The sequence below is a fragment of the Pezoporus flaviventris genome, unplaced genomic scaffold (assembly GCF_033815535.1).
Source record: "Pezoporus flaviventris isolate CSIRO_AGI_PZ_B2104156 unplaced genomic scaffold, CSIRO_AGI_Pfla_v1 ptg000036l, whole genome shotgun sequence".
NCBI classification, from domain to species: domain Eukaryota; kingdom Metazoa; phylum Chordata; class Aves; order Psittaciformes; family Psittacidae; genus Pezoporus; species Pezoporus flaviventris.
In genome coordinates, this window is record NW_026892584.1 from 21,799,557 (window position 1) to 21,820,849 (window position 21,293).

Consider the following 21,293-nt stretch of genomic DNA (forward strand, 5'->3'; position numbering starts at 1 on the left):
CCTCTCATAAATTCCTATATGAGGTATTATTTACTTTTGTAAAACTTTATTTAATATTTCTATACGGTATTTTTTTATTTCATAAAGACTGCAAGAGACAAATTTAGTGTAAGTTTGTATTATCCACTTGAAAAATTTAATCTCAGAATGTCACAAAAAATGTGAAAGTACACTAACTTAAAATCTGAAAATTCTAATACATGTAGAAGTCAATGTATCTTTTATTAGGAGCTATTCCTATAATCAGATGCTCAAGAGGAACTGCAGCTGAAATGGTGGCAGTGGTAAGAAACTCTTTTTAAAACTCTCCTAACATCTTGTTTACTTTTCTCAGTATTTGGCAGACATCTAGTGTCATTGTGTCCTTTTCCTTATGAAGGAAATAAAACTGGAAAGGAGATATACCAGTTTTCCTTTCTGATTTCAGTTCCATGGAACTCATCTGTGGAAATGATAATATTATGGAATCAGCTGATGAGAAAATTAAATGTGAATAATCATTCCTAATCTAGAGTTTATAAAGATTTTCTGACAAGCATTATAATTACAACCATTAAGGTATATCTGCAGAGCATAGAACATGGCTGTCTGGCCTGGGTTTTTCTGTGTCTTAGAAATTTTTATCTATCTTACTGGGAAACCCTATAAGTACACGACATTTTTACTATGTCAAACTAAACTGACTGAACTTGATCAGCAATTAGGGATGAAATTACCAAACTAAATCACAATTAAAAGTCTCTGCGGCACTGTCTTCATTAGGGGTCACTGTTCTTCATTTTTATTGTCTATCTCACATCTTTGTGAAGCCTTAATACTGATTAAACCTAAGCACTCAGTGTGCATGCATTCATACTGAAGGTAACCTCGTTTTTATGAAACAGTGTGGCAATGTCTTGGTGCCTCTTACTGGTATTTTCTATTCACACACTTCGGAAGAGGGTACTTACTGTCTTGGGAGGAGATAAATGGACATAAAGGAAATACATTCTGTGTAGTCCTGGTGTAGATAAAAATGCTGGAGGGAGAAAATGGAAGGAAGAGTTTTCTTTCCTGTGTGTAGCACTTAGGCTTCCTGCAGCTAAGACTTTTATAAACTACAAAACCAGCACAATAAATCTGTGAATGTTGACCACATAAAGATGTTAGGAAACCATTGGTTTGTTAAAAGCTATTTTGTTTTTCCCCCCACCTCAGAAATTAGATAAGAAGCTCAGAGAGAATCTAAGAGATGCGAGAAACAGTCTTTTTACAGGTGACACACTTGGAGCTGGCCAGTTCAGGTATGATGTTAGTAATAAGTATGTATTTTTATTTCTTGTATTTCAGTTGTCTGAAATATTTCATTAGGATAAGTCACCACTGTTCTGAAAACTGAATTTACAGGAATTCGGTTCAAGTTCTATATTAAAAGATTTTACATATTGTCAAGGGAGTTTTCCAATCTCTTGGCATAACCAGTTTGAAAACTTTTATAGCTAATAAGTGTGCAGTCCTAGGACAGTGAGACAAGAATTATTTAACAAACCAGGTAATTTTGTTCACCCTCAAATCCATCAAGAACCAAGCTCCTGTAAATACACCAATTTTACAGGGCCAGGATAATCCAGTTGGATGTCTGAACATAGCTGTTAACAATCTTTAGTCCATTAAAAAGGAAGAAATGCCCACTTTCTCACTTGTGAGCACTGTTGTTGTGTAAAAAGTGTTTATCAGCTGATTCCTGTATGTACCAGAGGAGGACTGCTTAAGGATTACCACTTGGATAAATAGATAGTTAACCACTGTTAAGTCATGACCATTTGAATCCTTAGAGGGGAAAGAGGGGTGACAAAAGACATTGTGGATGTTTGCATGCAACTGAGAATGTGTTTTTAGCACCCTCCTGTGTATCTCCCAGATAGCTGAATGTGCCACAGGCTGCTTTAGTAAAACTTACTGCAGGCATTTACACTGTACATGAAAAGGTGAGGAGGCATGTTGGAAAGACTGTAGCTGAAGGAGATGGTTATGATCTCCTAACCAGATATAAAATAGTCATCATATTTTTTATCTCAAATTAAGAGCAGAACTTGGATAAAAGACACAAAACATCAAGGGTGGCAAAATTAAATGAGATTGAAAGGTATTAGGAGAGAGAATAGCTGTGAAATACCAATTCCCCCATTTTCATTGGAATTGAATTGTAACCACAGTTTTCTCTTTTCAGAAAATCAAAATGCCAGGAAAGGGAAACATGAGAATTTTTAACCAGTTAAATAGCTTCAGATTTTTATTCTGGTTTTCAGAATTGAGTGACTAAGGCTCTTGAGATAAAAATACTTATCGCAAGGAAATCCAGAGCATGGAATTAATATGGTTTTACTTTTTTTAAATACACTGTAATTTAGCCATCACATTTACTGCAGGGTTAATGTGCTTAAGGGAAATGGTTCCAGTAATGCTCTGATGATTCACAGCCTTCTTATTTTCGTAATAATTTTTCCATGCAGCCATAATTGAAGATATTTAGGCATTTCTACTTTCTTTTTCCATAAAATTGAATATTGATGGAATTACCACAATGCATCTCTGAAGTTCATAATTAAAAGCCCTTGAAAGAGGTATTTTTATATTTGAGGTTTATAGTGGCAATTAAGGTGGAATATTAGCCACTCAAACAGTTGCTTGGCACACAAATGTGTATCCACATGAAGAGATATTAGTTAATAACCTAAAAGGCTAGTTACTGTTTGCCTTCTGGTTAGTATTTATGCATTGGTAATTTTACTTAGTACAAAAAGAAATAATCTTTTTATCATTACTAAGACAGTGATTCATGTAATTTCTGGCAGTCATCAGCTCCAGATGCTTTGGGGAAGGCTGGAGGAGCTCTGCAGTAAGCAATTTGGCTTTTAGCTTGAAGTACATGATGTGGAAGGTTGCTGAAATCGCTGAGGATGTTACTGAGGTGTTCTAAACATGTTTAAAGAAATACTAACACCGTGTCATCTTTTCAGCTTCCAAAGGCCCCTGTTAGTCCTTGTTGACAGAAACATAGATTTAGCAACTCCTCTACATCATACATGGACATACCAAGCTTTAGTGCATGATGTTCTGGTAAGGATAAATCTGATTTTGTTACAAAAACTATTTTTCCACTCAGTTTGTTATTAAACTTAATACCAGATACTCTCATAACGCAAAATCTGTTATGTCTGTTTAATTTGGAAATTGTTTAGTAAAAAACAACTTGGAAAATTTTATCTAGAAAGGTTATTTAGCAGTAACTTCTAAAATGGTTAAAAACTTGAAATCTTGATATTATCAAAAGATAGACTATTCAGCAATCCCATGTTTTTCTTCAGTAGTTCATGATCTTTTCTGTTATGTAAACGCCAGACTCCATTAACTGCAATTCAGTTTTTAAAAATAAATGCTTTTAGTGAGATTTTATAACTGATTTAGTATGTTTGAATTCCTAAAAATACCTATTTCTGGTTTTCCCCACAAGGTGGTGTAAGTGTCCAGTGTAGAGATACCAAGTGTATTTTTAATAATTTTTTGGAAATTCAGGTAGCCTTAGATCAGTTTTATTTCCTCAAGTTTATTTTGTAAAACCAGTAGTAGCAGTAGAAGAAATGTTTATGAATGAAAGCAGATTCATGCATTTCATATATACTTACGAAGTAAATAATGACAGATACACAAGTAAGAATAATTACAATCTGGAGTCTTTTTTATGCTCCAGAATTAGTCATGCAAATCATTTAAATATCTTTGAGACATATTTTGGTTTTATTATTGAAACTGTTAGAAGAATATGTAAAATATGCATATATACATATGTTTGTATACAGAGTTGGTTGTGAATTGTATAGTCACAGTTATTTTCTCCAATGACTATTGAACTGCCTAGAGACTTGCAAACAGAAGTACTGAATTTCTACACATTGCTTTTGAAAGTCAGTGAAAGAAGGGGGTGAATAGGGGATGGAAACCTGAATTAGAATTTTTACCAGTGTAAACACTATTGCACAAGGTCTACACTTATCTCAGTTTGTCACATGCCAACCATTTAATCTGCAAATGCTCACTAGATAGTAAATCCATGCAGAGCTCCACATAATTGCCTCCTACTCAGCTGCCCGGTAAAGAAGGTAGTGTTGGGTGGCCTCAGGTATGCCCTGGGGTATGAGTTTGCTGCTTCAGGATGGAGAGGGATCGAAGATGTAGTGGAAGCTTAGGACAACTACTGCTGCAAATATGGAGGGGTATTAGAATAACACTAGATAAATGATTTGAGAATCATGGGATAGTTGTCTCTGCTGCATCAGATTTCAGTAGTTTCTCTGGAACAACTTGGTAAGTGTTGCATGTTGCATCTAATTTTTATTGAGTTGACAGGATTGTATTGTGAAATTGTAACCAAGTGGCCTGTGATTCCATGTCAAGGGCAGAAGTTTCATTTCCAGACCAGTCAAGTTACTTACTTTAAAGGTCAGCATGCCAGGTTCTTTGTGTACTGAGCATAGTATTTCATTAAATAACTGCAAGCAGCCTTTGAAAAGGCCATAAATTGTAAGTGTGAAAGTGTTAACTGAGGTGATGATTATGTAAAATGCATTTTCAAATAAATCATTTTTTATTTAAGCTCTCAGTTACAACAGTCCAGGAATTCTGTGGGATGATGAACTAAATGCTAAGCCAGGCACAAAGTTGTATGCTGCATCCATTTAGATTATAATTGTGTTTCTACATATAAACAGGCTTGTATGAATAGATTCCCCTTTCTGAATAAACAACATTTCACAAGTGGATATGGAAAAAATGGGAAGCATGGATAGAAAGCCTTATAAAGACAAAATGGGGTGGTGAAAGGAGGAACACTTAATGAGAATTATTTTGGTAAAAATTATACATGCCAAAACTAACTTGGAAACTCAGGTCACTGGTGAATTAATTTAACCACTGGTGAACTAATTTAACATCTCACAGCTTAATTGGCAATGAAATTAGTTTTGTGGGGTTTTAAGATTTTGTTAAACATACATACTTGAAAAAATACTTTTTTTGCTGAAACGTTGAACATGTCTTGTAAGATGAGGTTTGTTCTTATTCACTGCATATACTTTGAGTAGCTACTTAGTTTGGTTCCTACTCTGGTGTGGTTCATTTATAGTATTTCATTTGAAGTGTGAACTCTGCCAAGGGATAATTAAAACCACTTTAAACTGTTGACAGTTTAGAGTGATCTAGATCACTTAGAGTGATCTAGTTCTGTTCACTGTAATGACAATGTAATGGTGGAGTTTTATTTCTGAAAAAAAATACATCTATTCTAAGAGTCATGGCAGGTTCTGTGTGGTCGTTTTGACTCTCTTTATAATAATTTGACAAGCATAGATCACCGTCAGACTTTTACTGTTCTTGAAAAGGGTTAAAATGAAGTCAGCAGAGGGAACGTGTATGCTGCAGGAAAACACAGAACTGTCCTTGCAAACGTAATAGGGTAAAGAACCAGAAGACCTGCAGGGAGTGATGTGGTACCATATTGCGTGAGTGTAACTGTGTCATCTACCAAAAAAAGATATAGTTTCTAAGTTCATGCATCCTGGAAGAAAAGCTATATAGCGAAATGGCAACTTTGTTGCAAACTGTTTCCTTATCGTGCATTCACTATTTCACTAGTGTTTAAAATAATTGGAAAAGAATTATGAAGGTGTAACTAAATAGTCCTGGTAGTGGATGTTCCTGTTGCTGATGTCATGAGCTTCTGCGCAGTTTTGATACATTTGCTGTAGTTGTGTAACTCAGTTTCAGCCCTCAAAACGTTCTATGTCTGCGACCAGGAACTTTTATAGTTTAAAATTTTGGTCAGTTGTTAGAGCTCAGTTATTGCTAAATAAATGTTCTCCTGTATGGAGAGCAGTGTTCAGAGTATAGTGTCACAGACTGGTTACATGTGAGACAATCAGATGTCTTTGCTTAATATTTGTTGCTTTTCTGGTGTTTTTTCAGTGAGTGTGAGTAATTTTGGAGTTCTTACATTGCTGTTTTTACTATCTAGTTAATAAACTGCGTGCTACCATCATATGAAATTCTAATAGCTGTGTTGATATTTTTTAGAAAGTATTCTAGAAGATAATTGGTTGACTATAAAAGGCTGATTAAATAATTAAAAACTATCAAATATTTACATAGAATTCCTTTATTTTAATATTTTATTTTTTTTTTAGGATTTCCATTTGAACAGAGTTAACTTGGAAGAAGCAACAGGAACAGAAAGTTCTCCAGCAGGTGCTAGACCTAAGAAAAAAAATAAGAAGTCCTATGATTTAACTGTGTCAGATAAATTCTGGCAAAAACATAAGGGCAGGTAAGCTGTATAGGTGCAAAATTTATATTAATATAGTTAATATAAATTCTAAGTATTCTTCATATTATGGTAGTTCTACTTTTAGCTTCTTTGAAAATGTTTTGAGTTTGTTTTTTTTAAGGTATATTGGGTATGGCTAGATGGAGTTAGTTTTCCCCTTAGCAGCCTCATAGTGCTGTGCTTTGTATAGGTACCTAGAAAGGTGTTGATAACACACCAGTGTTTTGGCTACCACTGAGCAGTGCTGGCACGTCATCAAGGCCCCTCACCAAGTGGGGCAAGATCTTGGGAAAGGACATAGCCAGGACAGCTGACCCAGGCTGACCAAAGGATATTCCATACTATATGGCATCTGCTCAACAATAAAAGCTAAAAGAAGAGAGGAGAAAGAGAGGACATTCTTTTTTTTTTGTGACTTTTTTTTTCCAGAGCAGCTGCTTCCTGGGAAGCGGCCAGGCATCACCTACAAATGAGAAGTAGAGAAGAAAGTCTTTTGTTTTGCTTTGCTTTCTCATGAAACCGTCGCTTTTTCTCTATTAAACTGCCTTTATTTTCACCCATGAGTTTTGGGGAATTTTTCCATCTTATTTTCTCCCTACCCATACTGCTGAGGGGAGTGATAGAGTGGCTTGGTGGCCATCTGATGGCCAGTCAGGGTCAACCCACCACATAATGAATGATCATCATCCATGTTAATTGTATATTAGCTTTTTGTTACAGAGAGCAAAATCATTCTTATCAAAATTCCATAGAAGTATTGAAAGCAGTGAATATATCTTAGAAAGTTTAAGTAAACCTACAGTAAGATGTTATTTTCACTGATTTGACACTGCTGCATGATTTGCATATTGATATTTCTGAAGACATTTCCATTATCATCTTGATCGTGCAGCCTATCTGGTTCTGGTGTTTTCAGTTTGTTGATTTAACTGAGCCTAATGCAGAGTATTGCATTAGTCCTTTTCCAGAGGTAGCTGAGTCAGTTCAGCAAGAACTGGAATCTTACAGAGCCCAGGAAGATGAAGTCAAGAGGCTTAAAAGTATCATGGTAAGTTTTATTAGCTATATGTGCTTTATGTAAATCACAGTAGGACTTGCAGAAGTGCTTAGCCTACCCTGTCATCCCCTTTTCCCAAAAATTATCACCATATGCCAAATTTTAGGCTTAATATATTCTTAAAAGTAGGACTAGAAGTACCAGATTTCATGAGAAGGTTCAAATTCATGCATGTATTTGATTTACATTTGTATAACTTCCATATTAACTATAAAAAACACAATCCAGACATTAATACCATTATAGGAAAATAGGTTCTAAATGTACAGACTGTATTTGCATGTGAGGTCTTTGTATTTATTGTGACTATTTTTACTCCTCTTTCCAAACCCTTCCCCAAATCCAGGGTATAGAAGGGGAGGATGAAGGAGCAATAAGTATGCTTTCTGATAATACAGCTAAGCTAACTTCAGCTGTCAGGTAAGTAATCAATAATGCTTATTGTCTAATTAATTTGGAACCATTTCCAATTTTTCTGTCCTTTCACTTTTGGTATCCTTCAAAATAAATAACTTTAAAAGTAGTCTATTCATCTCAGTAACAGAGTTTTAAATGCTTTATAATCCCAGTAAAGATCAATGCAATGTCCTTGACAAGTACTTGCACATGTAAATTCCACAGCATGTGTGCGTGAGCCCTCTACACATGGATTTGGAGTGTTTCTTCAGCAAAGCTGAATATTCTGAATGCATTATAGATGTGCTAACACTTTTCCACGAGAAAAACCCAACTGCCTACCTCTGCATTCCTTCCTTAAATAGTTAGTGAAACCCACTTCCTGAAGCATCTGCTTGCTGTGCACAGTGTGTAATCAGTTACATTTAGACTAATGTAGTTACTGTAACATCTGTTGGCAAGATTATAGTTATTAAGAACTCTGCATGGGAAGTTTACTCCCTTCCTTTGGAGACCTAGCCACCATGGATGACACTGAAAGTCTGAGATTTAGACTTGTTCCTCATTGTAAATCTGTTTTTCATTCCACTGATGCCTTGGAGAAGGGAGATGTTCAATTTGCTTCATAAAGACCATAATCAGAAGGAAGGAGGAATGATTCTTAGGATAGATGGGGTGATATGCCCAGTGTCCTGTGAAATCCATCGTATGTCTGCGTTAGTTTTATCTTTGTGAGTTTCAAAAGTTGCTTTGTATGCTATGCCGTAATTAGAATTTGATTGGAATTCGAGAGGATGTGTGATGGATGAGTTTCAAAAAAGTGAGCAGGTGTTTGTAAGCTCCCCCTATAGTTTTAAAGTTTCATACTTCTCAGGATGCTGGTTTTCAGGTTAAGGCAGCAGGGTATGAAAGTGGCAAGCATGAAAAGCTTTCTTTGTATGACTAAAACTTCATCAGGATGTTTCCCAGTTCAGTTATCCTCTGTCTGCATGTTTTCTGTAATCTGGCATTATTAAGGAAAATCTTGCCCCCCTTCAGAAAAGTGTATTACTGCTATTTGGCAGATGTTTTAGATGTGAACTAAATGTTGCTTGTATAAACCATAATTCTAGTAAATTATTTGTTTAGGTAAGCAGGGTGTATATCTGTTGTTGATCACAAGCTTTCAATAAGAGTATTAAATTATTAGTCAAGGTGTATTAAATTGCTAGTCAAGGTAAAAACCTGCTTTATTACATTACATGTGGATAATGTCCTTCTGTTATAAGAATTATTATATCTATACTTCATATTTTTTTTAGTTCCAAGCCTGCTGTATTCTGTAATTTTAGATTTTAATTATCTTTTAAGGTCCCTTCCAATACCCAAGCTGTTCTATGCTGCTATAAAGTTTTTTGTACCAGCTATACGATACACAATTCAGCTAACTGTGCAACTCAGCAGGTTAGTTTGTATTTAATCTCTTTAGCTCTCTTCCAGAACTTCTGGAAAAGAAGAGGCTCATTGATCTTCATACAAATGTTGCAACAGCCGTTTTGGAGCATATAAAGGTATGATTGCTCTCCAACTTCAGTTTTCTGTCAGTAGTGCTCCTTACCTGGAGAAATATATTTGAGCAGGTAAACTAAGATAAGGAGGTGAGCCTTCTCAATTGTGCTACTTTTTGCAGAAATCACTGTATAACATTACTTAGTGTTAAAGGCTGAGGGGGAATGAATTTTGAATGCCTCGATATGGAAAGTGAAGTAAACATATGAATTTTTTTATTACCAGAATTTATTAGTATACTCTCATTTTTTATGATGGCCACAACTTTATTATGGGTTAAAGTCCTCCTAAAATAAGTTTGATGGACGTGTTTTCTTTACTTTAGAGAGGCGTCATGGCAAGTTACAACTTCAGTCTAAGCAATTTTCTGTTCTGTATGTGTTTATCAGAAGGGTGCTGTTTCCTGTTCACCAGTGAAAATGATACCCAGAGGTGTGGCAATAATGATGCAAGTTACTAAACTGGTCTTTGCAGCAGGGTCTGTTAGATGTCTTGTGCATAATTTAAGCACTTCAGAAGGATGCTTGTCCTCTATTTAAGTCTGCTGCTCTTGTATCAGAGAACTTGCAGACGGTTTCACTATCAAGTAAAGACCATGGTTACTACTAGGATAACTCAGAAGATGGGTCTGTTTTCAAACAGTATGAGAACAAAAATTACAGATGAGACTTTCAGAAACACTGGAATTCTGTTTCTGAAAACAATAAAAGTGCCAGGACTCATTGGAAATCAAGATAGGAAATTTTACCCCAGGCTTTTTATGACTCATGGAAGGTGATGTGTTTCAAAGCTAACTTTACCATTTGTAAAGTGCCTAAGATCTGTCCTCAGTTATTACTGCTACTGATTTTTTTTAAGCTAACTACTGTAAGTGAACAAAAGATTCATTCTTAATTTTAGTAAATTAGTTTTACATATTTATAAAATTGGGAAGGAGATGTAAGTGTGTCTATGTTTGGCTCAATACTGTAGGGCATATTTAATGTGCTTTTGCAATATTAAGCGTGTTTTCATATCTGGCAATTTGAAAGCAGTACATTAGTACCATTAAAAAAAAAACAGAAGTTGACAATGTTGATATTTTATTTGATGCCTTGTCTGTAAATTCACTTTTCTAAGGAAGATACTGAGACACTAATGGTAGGCTTACACCTGTAGTATTTTATATATTACTTTTTGGATAGAAGCCACATGTCAGAGTAAGATGTGGAATGGCAGTAATACCAGTTTTAATTGCCAGTGTCTTCTTAGTAATGGACTGGGGCCATATGCACTTGGTCATTCCCTATTAGGTGACAGTGACACACTTTTCTGTTACCTGGAGATTGAAGGAATTGCACTGCTTGCCTCTGCTGTAGCTCTGTACTAGCCCTTAGGCTTTCTTCTCTGACAGGGAGCCTCTGGAGAGTTCCCAGAGTGGTGATCCATTTCTGCACACATGATTTTTAATTCTGGTATTGCAAAATGCTCAGGCTCTTTACTTTCTTATTGTATAACTGTCAAAGAACATTGTAAGACAAATAGGCATGCCGTTTATTCAGTATAGTGATGATAAGTAAATTTTATTCCAGCTGCTATATCTTGTCTGTTTTCTCCCCTCTTTTCACTCTCTAGTGTTACAAAAAGTATCTTTCTATGTCAAGCTGTGGAATTTTAACATGCAGGAAGATATACTACCTCATGGATTCCTCAAAAGTACTCTCAAAACGTTCAGTATCTTAGCTGGTACTTTTTACAGAAATTCCGATGTCACCTTGAGGCTGTGGTTGATAGGATTTATATACAGTTCAATAATTAAATCAGGTTAGGATAAGAGAGAATTCTTTTGGCAAGTGCCAGCTTATGAGGAGCTAGTGAGGCACAATGCTCTTTTTCAAGTTACTATATTTTCACTTTTAAAATAATCTGGAAGCACGTTCATACTTTAAAATAGGCTGTTCACATTGTCCATTGTGGTTTTTTACTACATCAAGTATTTGAGCATTTTTCTTCCTTACATATATATGAATCAGTGCAAAGAATACTACGAGACCTGCTTTAGGTATATTAGGGGAATTGATTTTTTTCTTATTTTTGTGTTCAGTTTACAGCTGCTTTCCACATTCTGTTGGATCATTTTCTAAGGCACAGCAAGAGGAAAACAGAACTTAATCACATACTTAAAGAGTCCTGGCAGTTTTCTGGCATATCTTACTGTTTAGTGAAATAGTGGAAAGAATGCATCACTTTTTTCACAAAGTGAACCATCAAGTATTTATTGTCAGTGCTTAGAACAAATGCATCCTTGTTTTGCATTGATTGTTTTTTCTCTGGAGAAGCTGGTGACTGAAGGACTGTATCCAACAGATAACAGATTGAGCACTAGAAATACGGGCATCTCTCTAGCTGCTCTGGAGTTTCAGTAATGCTTATCTTTGCATGTCATTCTAGTATGAATACAAGGGTTACTGAAATATGTTAAATTGTGGCCTATAACTTACATTTGTTTGGTTTTTTTTATTCTTACATAATTTTCTTATCATGTATATCTGCATTTCCTTGGTCTCAAGGCCTGATACTTTGACTCCATTACTGTCATTGCCCGTAGACTTTCAAATTATCAAGTTCGTAATTTGTAAATGAATTCTACCATTGTAACTACTCTGTTTTAAATTTGAGATTACATTTTTGTCTTACCATGTAAACAGAAACAGTATGTGTTTGTGAATATGTATGTCACAGTGGTCCAGGCTGGTTTTCTGTAGTTCAGAACTGATAATTGGGTAACTTTACAGTAAACAACAGTTTTTTCTGAGTTCTGTTACAGGACCCTTCTGGCATTACTCTGTGCAGTTCAGTCGAAGGGAACTGTCTATAGCTGCCACTTTCAGTCTTCTCCCAGGGTTTCTCTTTCTCTTGCTAGAAGCACACTGTAATTACCTGACCAGCCTCACTCATTCTGGGGGCTGTTAGTTCTGGTTGTTTTCTGTCAGTATTTTTTGAGAAATTCCAGTAATTTCTTAGAAAATTTCTTTTCTTCTGCATGTTCTCTCTCTCTCTCCAAAAGGAAGAATTTGGTACTGTAAAGAGGATAGGAGAGCCTCCTGGAAGTCCTTACAAAAATGACCCTCCAAGAGATTTCAATGGGTCCTGCTTCCCATTCTCTGCTTAAAAAAGAAGGAATTTTGTATTCAGTTTGGACTACAGTGACAGGTAGAGATTCCCATGCGCTTCAGTAATTTTCCCTAAAATAAATTTTGGCTTATGAATAGCCTGTTTCTAAAGATGCTTAGTGGAAAGCTTTGTCAAATATATTAAAAAAAAAAAACCAAAAAACAGACAAAACCCAAACTAAAAAAGACAAAGCAAGCTGAAGTGTAGCACTTTAGCTGCAGTACAGGCCCTGTCTCTAAATTGGCAGAAAGATCTCCTGAATGAAGTTGGTGTGGAGCAAGGTGTCATGGTAGAAAATTAAGAGCAGGATGCAGAGAGGGAATATCTGTAAATGTGAATGCATCTTGGTTTTATTACTGGGTTTTATTACTATTTTTCTTCACCTTGCTTGCCAGTTTGGCATCCATGAGAAACTCTTCATTGTTGTCTTTTTTATAATTGAATCTACACTATTGTTTAGCTCCTATTCCTGAGCTTTTCCTCTTGGCATGTCTTTGAGCCATTGCACTTACTTAAATTAAATGGACCATCTGCTTCTTATCAGCACTTCTTAGACAAGTTGGCTCTTCAGGAAGTAACTGTCTCATTGATGTGGCATATCTGGGAAATCTGTCAAAAGGTAACTAGTAGTGTTTAAGGCTATTCAGTAATCTGTATGAAATTTGATTAGATGGCCATGTAAATCCTAGGAAGCTAGTATAAGAAAAATTACTTAGTATTTTTGCTAGTAACCTTTGTTGGCTATCTCATGAAGAAGCAGCTGAATGGACTCACCATATTGATCCATCTCTTTTGTTCATGCTTTTGTCGCATTGAAAAGAAAGTCTTGAGATTTTTATGTTGCTGCTTACCTCTAATGTGCCTCTTGTGGATAGAAATAAAGGACCTGAAGTTTTAGGATTTTCACTTTGGTCCCCTCCCAAGAGTACTGAGTTCACATTTTAAAAGTAATTGTCCAATATTTTTTAAGAGAGTAAGTGTACATGTACCATTAATGTTTCCGTTAGGCTCAAAGTATAGCAAATACATGCAACCAGTGAATTTTCTGTGCTGCAGTTAGTCTGTTTTGTTCAGCAGTCATGGTCAAACAGTCATAAAAGTGCACATGGTTGAGAAGAATTTTACCTAGCTTCTGCTCCAAGTAAGTTAACAATTGTAAATCTGTTCTTACAATTAAAAGTATTTCATGTTTGAATTACATAGTTTTATTTCAAAGTTGGTCTGTAAATAAATATAGTGAATTAATGAATATTTTTATGTTCTGTGTTTTTACATGCCTTCTGAATAAATTTGTCTTACACAGATCACCAGCTAAGATAATATGGGCATTGCCAAATTCAACAATAATATATTTATTTTAATAGGATTGAGTTTCCACAATTGAAGACAGTCCTTTGGTTGTTGGATGCCTTTTGTCTGGGAAAAATACTTCAAACTTAAAAACATGGAATTTATCTCCATGTATGGAGATACAAATATAGTTAAAATACAAAAAGCAAGTGAATGTAACGGACAGGCTAGAAAACCTGTAGTAGTTTTCTTGCAATTTTTTTATCGCTCTAGAGAGAGTTAAGAAGACTAATTCGCATCTCCAAGTCTCCAAGATTCTGTAGAATTGAAGTCACAGAACACGTCTGATGTGCCGGATGCCAAACTGCATCTGACGTACGGACTTGGAAAAAGGCTGGTGCTTCAGATCTAGTAAAACGTTAAATTAGTGTAACATAGCCTCTGATAATCACTTTAACTTTGGCTAAATACAGGAGTAATCCAAGGTTTTACAGTAGCATAACTACCAAAATTTGACTGTGACTGCTCCTCTAACATGAGCTCAAGGTAAATACAGCTTGAAAGAAGCTCTGGCTCTGTTTTTAGTGAGTGGTCATTTTTTGAGCACTCTTCATGGTAATTAATTTTATAAGTTGTAATGACAAGCTTCCACAAAAACCTTAATTTAAGTTGCTCTTCTGCAGCTGCTTTTTTTAATTAGTTCAGTAGGTGGTGAATGAGAAATAGAGGAGTGTTACATAGCTATCCACACCATAAGCTGATTGCCAAAGGCTTTCAATATTAAAATATTTTTGTGACTTACCTCCTGTTTTGTATTCTCATCTCCAGCTCTTTTTTTTATGAACTTACAGTACGCAGAAGGTGAAATACCCTAAAATTCTTAGACTAGAGAAGTACCTTTCTGTCTTTTCTTCTTTGTTTTTTCCCTTTTTTGGGGGGTGGTGAAAATACTGTTTTTTAAAATTACATTTCTTTATTTGTGATCTCAGGAATAGTTTTAGTAGAATTCAAAACCATGTGAAAAACAGACTTCTAAAGTTTTGGTGGTGCTGACATTACACCAACCACTGCAGTGGGTTAGGTGCCTTGAATCTCTTGACCCAAGAAAAGCACCAGTGACTCTTGCTTCACTCTGGCAATATCATTTTAATCTCCCAAAGAGCATTATGTGGATCTGAAATACTAGCAAGGCAATGAGATGGAGATCCACTCGGCTGGTCTCTTTGAGCCAATACATAGCTGAATGTGTCCAAACACCAGGATTTAGTTAATTACTGGATATGAAGGTTTTGAAAGATGAGTAGTTGTAACGTTTCTTGTGATGCTACATTTTGATGTTCAGATGCTCATAATGATGTGTGATGTAATGGATTCAGTTTTGGAATGCATTTTTCGATCTTTAGATTGTAACTGCATGATACAGTGGTTGAGAAGTGCCAAGCTGGGCTGTTTGTGCAGATATATTGCAATGCAGTCATTAGTTGCATGGCCATGTGATGTCTTCTGTAAAGCTTTTGCCTCATTAATTTTGTGCATTGCCTGTGCCATCCTCCCTAAAATAGGGTCTTCTCAACTTGATCTATATATGTCATTGTATAATGAGAAACTGCTTTTCCAGTATTATCAAAATAATCTAATTAGATCTGAAGTAGTTACTTTGGTACCAGCCCAAGCTGCCAACTGTTCTCTGGGATGATGCCTTAATGTAATTAGGAATTTCCTACTATCTGCATTGAGTAATTGCTTTGTTGACTGAGAGACTTAATGTTCAGCACAATATGTGACATTATATATTCACTTGGCCATTATTTTTTCCTTTTACAGCATAACACTATGTATGATGCCATGTAGTTTTCAGCCATGGCAAAATCATAGTTGAAAATAAAGCTCCTCTTCCAGTTTAAATTTTACATGTCAGAATTACCTTGCTTAACTTCTGTTTTCACTTTTAATGTGAAAATTACATAAGCATCAATTTTCTGAGAGTTAATAAAAGCATATTATAATGCACTTTTACTGATAATTTATTTAAAAAGTGATTTTTAAAAACAGCTTCATAACTAAAACTTTTTAAAGAGGAAATAAATATTCTTTCACAGCATTACTCTGTTAACCCGAACACTTACTCTTAAACAGAGTCGAAAGCTGGATGTGTACTTTGAATATGAGGAAAAGATAATGAGCAAATCCACTCTGGATAAATCTCTTCTGGACATGATTTCTGACCCAGATGGTGAGTACTTTAAACCTGAACTTGATATAAAATTTGTTAAGATAGACCATAATCTCTGTCCCTGCTGGGACTTCAGGATTGGTAAAGAGCTTATGTGCAACCTGTGCAAGACTTGTAAAGAAAACAGCTTTTACTGATAATAGTAGCAGTCTAGAGAGTTTAGTATTACGATTGAGTAGTAACCAAAATATTGGCCGCTTGTGCAGCTCCACTAAAATCGCTTCTTAACTCTTTATTTCTGAAGGCCAAAATATATTTTTACTTTTGTGCTTCTCTAGTATTTATTAGTATAGCATGGAATTGTGTGGTCCAAACAATACTGATTCTTTAAAATCCTGCTGCACGTTTTATAATGCATACATACCTCATAAACAGAATGAAAAAAGGGTATTTCATACAATTGGTTGGATCAAGGGGTTGTAATGTAGGTAGCGCTTGTTTGTGTGAGCAAAACAATGGATAGGAGAAGGTGCAGAGAAGGGAAGCAAGACATACATTGGCCAGTTTACTGAGAGACACAAGTTTTGCATGTATTGACCCAGCTGTGTCTTGCCTGTTTTCACTGTTTAAGAGCAATGCATCCGGGCTTGTCTTCCATATAGAGCTTATACATAACAAGGTTTTGCACACTGGGCGATGCTCAGGTTCTCTGTTAGCAGGAGTCACTAGGGGTCTCTCTGTAAAAGGCTGAGACCAGAATGGGTTTTCAGCTTTTCATAGTATCATAGCATCAACTATCATCTCAGCCTTTCACAGCCCTCTAATGGATTTCAGTATGATCCGATACGAGTTGGCTGGAACAAAATAACCTGCACAGCAAGACTGTAAAACTTAAGTTATGACCACTGGCCTGTCTGCATACTGGCAAATGTACTGGCAAACATCAAGCATTGAGAGTCCCAGGGTTCCTGCTCTTTTTCCAGTATGCTCTTTTAAGAAGACTTTTTTTTTTACTGCATGCTTGTGTTTGTAGTCTTGTAGCTACATACTGGACATAATGTCTGCTTGGAGTTTGTACAATGATTCATATTTATAGAAAAAATAGGACTTAAAGTTTTACTAGTGTCTGCGCTACAGAATCAAAAGGCAGTAGAAGTAGTAGTACCTGGTAGCAGAAGCCTAAGCTAAACTTTTACGGATCTTATACTGGGTCAAGTCTAGAAACTTACAGACTGTCAGGAAATTTAATGTCAGACATCAGTCTGTAATTGAGTGCAGACATTCATTATTAATATGAAACTAATGTACTTTCTTAAGCATCAGTACAAACTAGTCCTTTTGCATGTTCAGAATCAACCATTCATTTACTGTTTTCCATTTCAGCTTTTATAATTGCATGAACTTAGATATGAAAACAGAAATTATTATGCTTGCTAGCATTTCCTACTGGATCAATTACTTTTTACCTGAATCCGCATTTTCTGTGTGTTTTTAGGTCAGAATGTAAAGCCAAATTGTTTTCCAAGCCTCATGTATCACATTGACATTCTTATTAGCAAAGTTCCTGGGTTTTACATAAGAGAAAGATTAGATTTCCAAGCTAAAGTTTTCCTTCATAAGCTAAATATTCAAGTGTTCGCAGTTTCACATTAGCATTTCATAAGCATTGTCTATGTGTAAGGTAAGCTTATATAACAAGGATTTAGGTTAAATTGCAGAGGTTATTTCTGGACATGCAGTCTTGTAAAACTGGCCAGCTTCCTGTTGTGTGAATCACTGAGAAATACCAGCTGAAAACATTTTGAAGGAGTAACGGGCCAAGTCTTCCAATGCTTTCAGTGGCAAACTACTTGTTTGCATTATCTGTGGGAATACTTGTCTTGTGGACAATGATATCTGTAGAGGTCTTCTCAAAAGCACTTAGACTTGACCACTTAAGAGTTTCAGTGTCCCATTTCTTACTATGTCATACTAATCTACTGCTTAGGGCTATTAGCTGCTTCTCGGTTCAGTGGATATTATTATATCCTGGAGTAGTGTTAAAATGGGAGGCAGTGGTTTTACTTTGTTCTAGTAGCCTTAAAGGCTGCCTGCTTGTTTTTGAGTGGAAAATAAGATTGTTCTCCTCTACATTTACCAAGTTGAGTTTTCTTCGGAACATTCAGCGCTCCCCCTTCTCTATGCTGTCACAGATTGTAGTCTAGAAAAGAAACAGTGAACATTTTACAGGCAACTGACCTGTGTCTTATCACAGCTATAATTTGCATCAGTAGTATGTCAAGAGTAAAGTACTTTTGCCAAACAAAGTGGTTTTCCTTAGTTTTAGTAAAGTGTACACAATACAATCACAGATTTTTTTATTTTGTTTTGTTTTTTAATTTGTGATCTTCTAGCAAGATAAAATATCACTTACACTCCTGTGAGCACAAATCTGCTAGTTTTGTAGATCAGGTAAATAGGTCCAGGGTATTCAAATTGAAACTGAAATTTAGTGATCAGCAAAGTACTGAAACAAGCAATGAGCTGGCAAGCTGGAAACCAAGTTTCCAAGTCAGTTACAGATGCCAGACTCAGTTACACTGTATAGTTAGAATGTTTAAGTGCCTTTTTTACCCATGTGACCTCGAAGTGGATGTCTACCTTGAAACCTGGTTTTTGGTTTAGATAATCCAAAGTTTCTTCAGTTCTTGATCTTCTGGCTTCCTGATATTTGGTAAATGTTAATAAAAATTATTTCCAAGGAAAAAAATGTACCAAGTCATAAAATGTTCATTTTGACAGCACTTGCTGTTGACTTCTGCCAAACTAAATATATGCTCACATAGAAACAAAAAGTGCAGATTAGATTAGATGAACCCCTGCTGACATGATCCACATTCGGGGGGTGGGCGGGTGGGATGAGGACGACAGGGACAAAACAAAAAAAAAGTGGGGGAAAAAAAATTAAAAAAAAACTTTTTTTCTTCCCCACAAGTACAAGCAAATTAATTTTCATAAAACATATTTAAAGGTATCAAGGTTTTTTAATGAAGAATTGAATTACAAATTTGAAATGTTTTGAGAAGTTGTACTTCATGTGAAATCACTAATAGGGATTCTTTATTAATAGTGATTCTTGTCTAGAAAAAAGTGGATGGTGTTCAAAATCTGCTGTTAGTAGGTTATAGTTAAGTAATACAGGGATGGTCACATCAGCATTTTGATCTGGCAGAGAAGAAGTTTGACTGCTATTGATAATGCTTCCCAAGAATTTGTAGCGGTGTTCTTCTCTAATGAGTAGTGTGCAAAAGAAAATTGAGGCAGTGAAAACCCTCCTAAAGGCAGGCTGGATGGTCAGACATTTTTTCCTGACCAAAAGTTCACATAAGTGCTTTTGCAGCCCTCAAGTGTTTCAGTACAGTCAACCACAGAGCTGCATAAACAAGTTGTAGAGTTGAAAAATAATGTGCTGCGACTTTTACTTCTATGATTTTTCTTTAGTCTTCTCTTTCATGGATCTGCTCCCTGCTAATGCTTGCAGTCCCTGCATAAAATAAGACATAATGCCCACTACATAACTTAGTATGTTATTTGAAGAATATTTGCCACAAGCAAATGGGGAAGTTCAAGTAAACTTTCAGGAACAGGGAGCCGGTCTAACTCGTTTTACAATAAAATTGCTAAATGTCTTTCTGCCACTTTAAGACACTGAACAAAGGCATGTTTATAGATAACAGTTACTGTCATAAAGTCTGACTGTGCATATATGTAATTGCTGAAGAGCATTTGACACAGCAGCTTAGTTACAACTCTAATTTTTTTACATTCATTTTTTCTTCATTGCAGCAGGAACTCCAGAAGACAAAATGCGATTATTTTTGATCTATTACATAAGCTCAGCTCAGGCACCTTCAGAGGTATGTGTGTTCTTTACAGCTTCCAGCACCAAATTCTACCACACAGGATTTTTTGTATCATTTCAGCACTAAGTAGGTATTTCTTTTCTTGAAGCAAAGTATGAAATGCCCAGGAGATATTAAAACTTCAAATAAGTCTTGCAGTATTATCAGGGAATCTGCTCACAAAGCTTTAGCCACCGTTTCAAAGGATACGAATGATTAGTAGGAAGGAAGATTATCTTTTTAAATGTTTAGTTCAGAGGTACTGCAAGGCACACCTTGGCATGCTTTCTATTATTCTGCTCCACTGCTCAATGGAAGTAAATAAAACAAAATGTTAATATGACTCATTTCACTCTACCCTTGTATATTCAAGAATAATGGGGTCAGTTGACTAGCAGATGAGTGAGAAATGCTTCTTGTGCCAGTATCTGAGTAATTCAGGAAACAATTTCTTAATATTTCTTTTGAACTTATGATTAATCTCAAGAAAGATTTTTATTATACAGTAGAGATACTATGTAGTAGCTATAAAGTTTCCCATATCTGAAAGTGCACAGGATTTAATCCTACAAATACTGTAGAGTTTAATGAAAAGTGGTTATAGCAAATTGAATTTCAAGTTTTATTTTCTTACTTGGTAGGAGATGGGAGTAAGACTTGTAGTTACTGTTTACCTTTGGTTAATACTATAACTTTATGCTGCTTATTTAATATTTAGGTAAGGGTATCTTGCCTTTCCACATAAAGAGAGCTTAGAGTAGTTTCAGCCTCTTGTAATTCTCTGCTTCATACTTTCAGATTGATTTGGAGCAGTATAAAAAAGCATTGATGGATGCAGGTTGTAATCTTGCTCCTTTGAGCTACATAAAACAATGGAAGTAAGTAATTTCTTCTTTCTCCTATGTGAGACTATAACTGGGTATATTTCACAGAACTCATCATTGTTACCAAAGAATTGTTACTCCTCATACATCTTAAGTTATCAATATTAACTTGGGTGACATGGTTTAGTGCAAGGTGTCCCTGCCCATGGCAGGGGGGTTGGAATTAGATGATCTTAATATCCTTTCCAACCCTAACTATTCTATGATTCTGTTAATTTTGGCATGATTTCTTGCTGTCATTGTTATGGTAATACATGCAAATCTTATTTTAAAACTAAACTCCAGTAATGCCAGAACTGTCTTGAAAATGACAGAGAGTAGTGTACTTAGGGATCCAAGACAGAAACAACTTACTGAAATAAGTTAAAAGCTGTGCTAGTTCAGACTCCAGACTTTCTTGGTTCATACCAAAGGGCCCTGCTGCCTATCAGTTACTCTAGTTTTATGTGGTATCAAAATAAAGGTTTCGTCTTTTAAGTACAAAATCAAATTCTTTTCAGTTCCTTAACTGTTGCATTTCTAGACATGTAATAAATAGTTACTTCCTGAAAGA

General features: G+C 35.6%; 1 protein-coding gene across 1 annotated transcript in view; it reads left to right on the forward strand.

The window, feature by feature from the left end:
• The window catches only part of SCFD1 (sec1 family domain containing 1), a 51,942-nt gene that overhangs the window by 11,847 nt on the left and 18,802 nt on the right, over positions 1–21,293 (forward strand). Inside the window, exons 8-17 of the mRNA XM_061463467.1 lie at positions 229–284; positions 1,198–1,283; positions 3,000–3,099; positions 6,219–6,358; positions 7,316–7,406; positions 7,762–7,835; positions 9,280–9,361; positions 15,939–16,035; positions 19,801–19,871; positions 20,655–20,734. Coding sequence (XP_061319451.1) covers positions 229–284; positions 1,198–1,283; positions 3,000–3,099; positions 6,219–6,358; positions 7,316–7,406; positions 7,762–7,835; positions 9,280–9,361; positions 15,939–16,035; positions 19,801–19,871; positions 20,655–20,734 — 877 coding nt within the window. The remainder of the gene's footprint in view (positions 1–228; positions 285–1,197; positions 1,284–2,999; positions 3,100–6,218; positions 6,359–7,315; positions 7,407–7,761; positions 7,836–9,279; positions 9,362–15,938; positions 16,036–19,800; positions 19,872–20,654; positions 20,735–21,293) is intronic.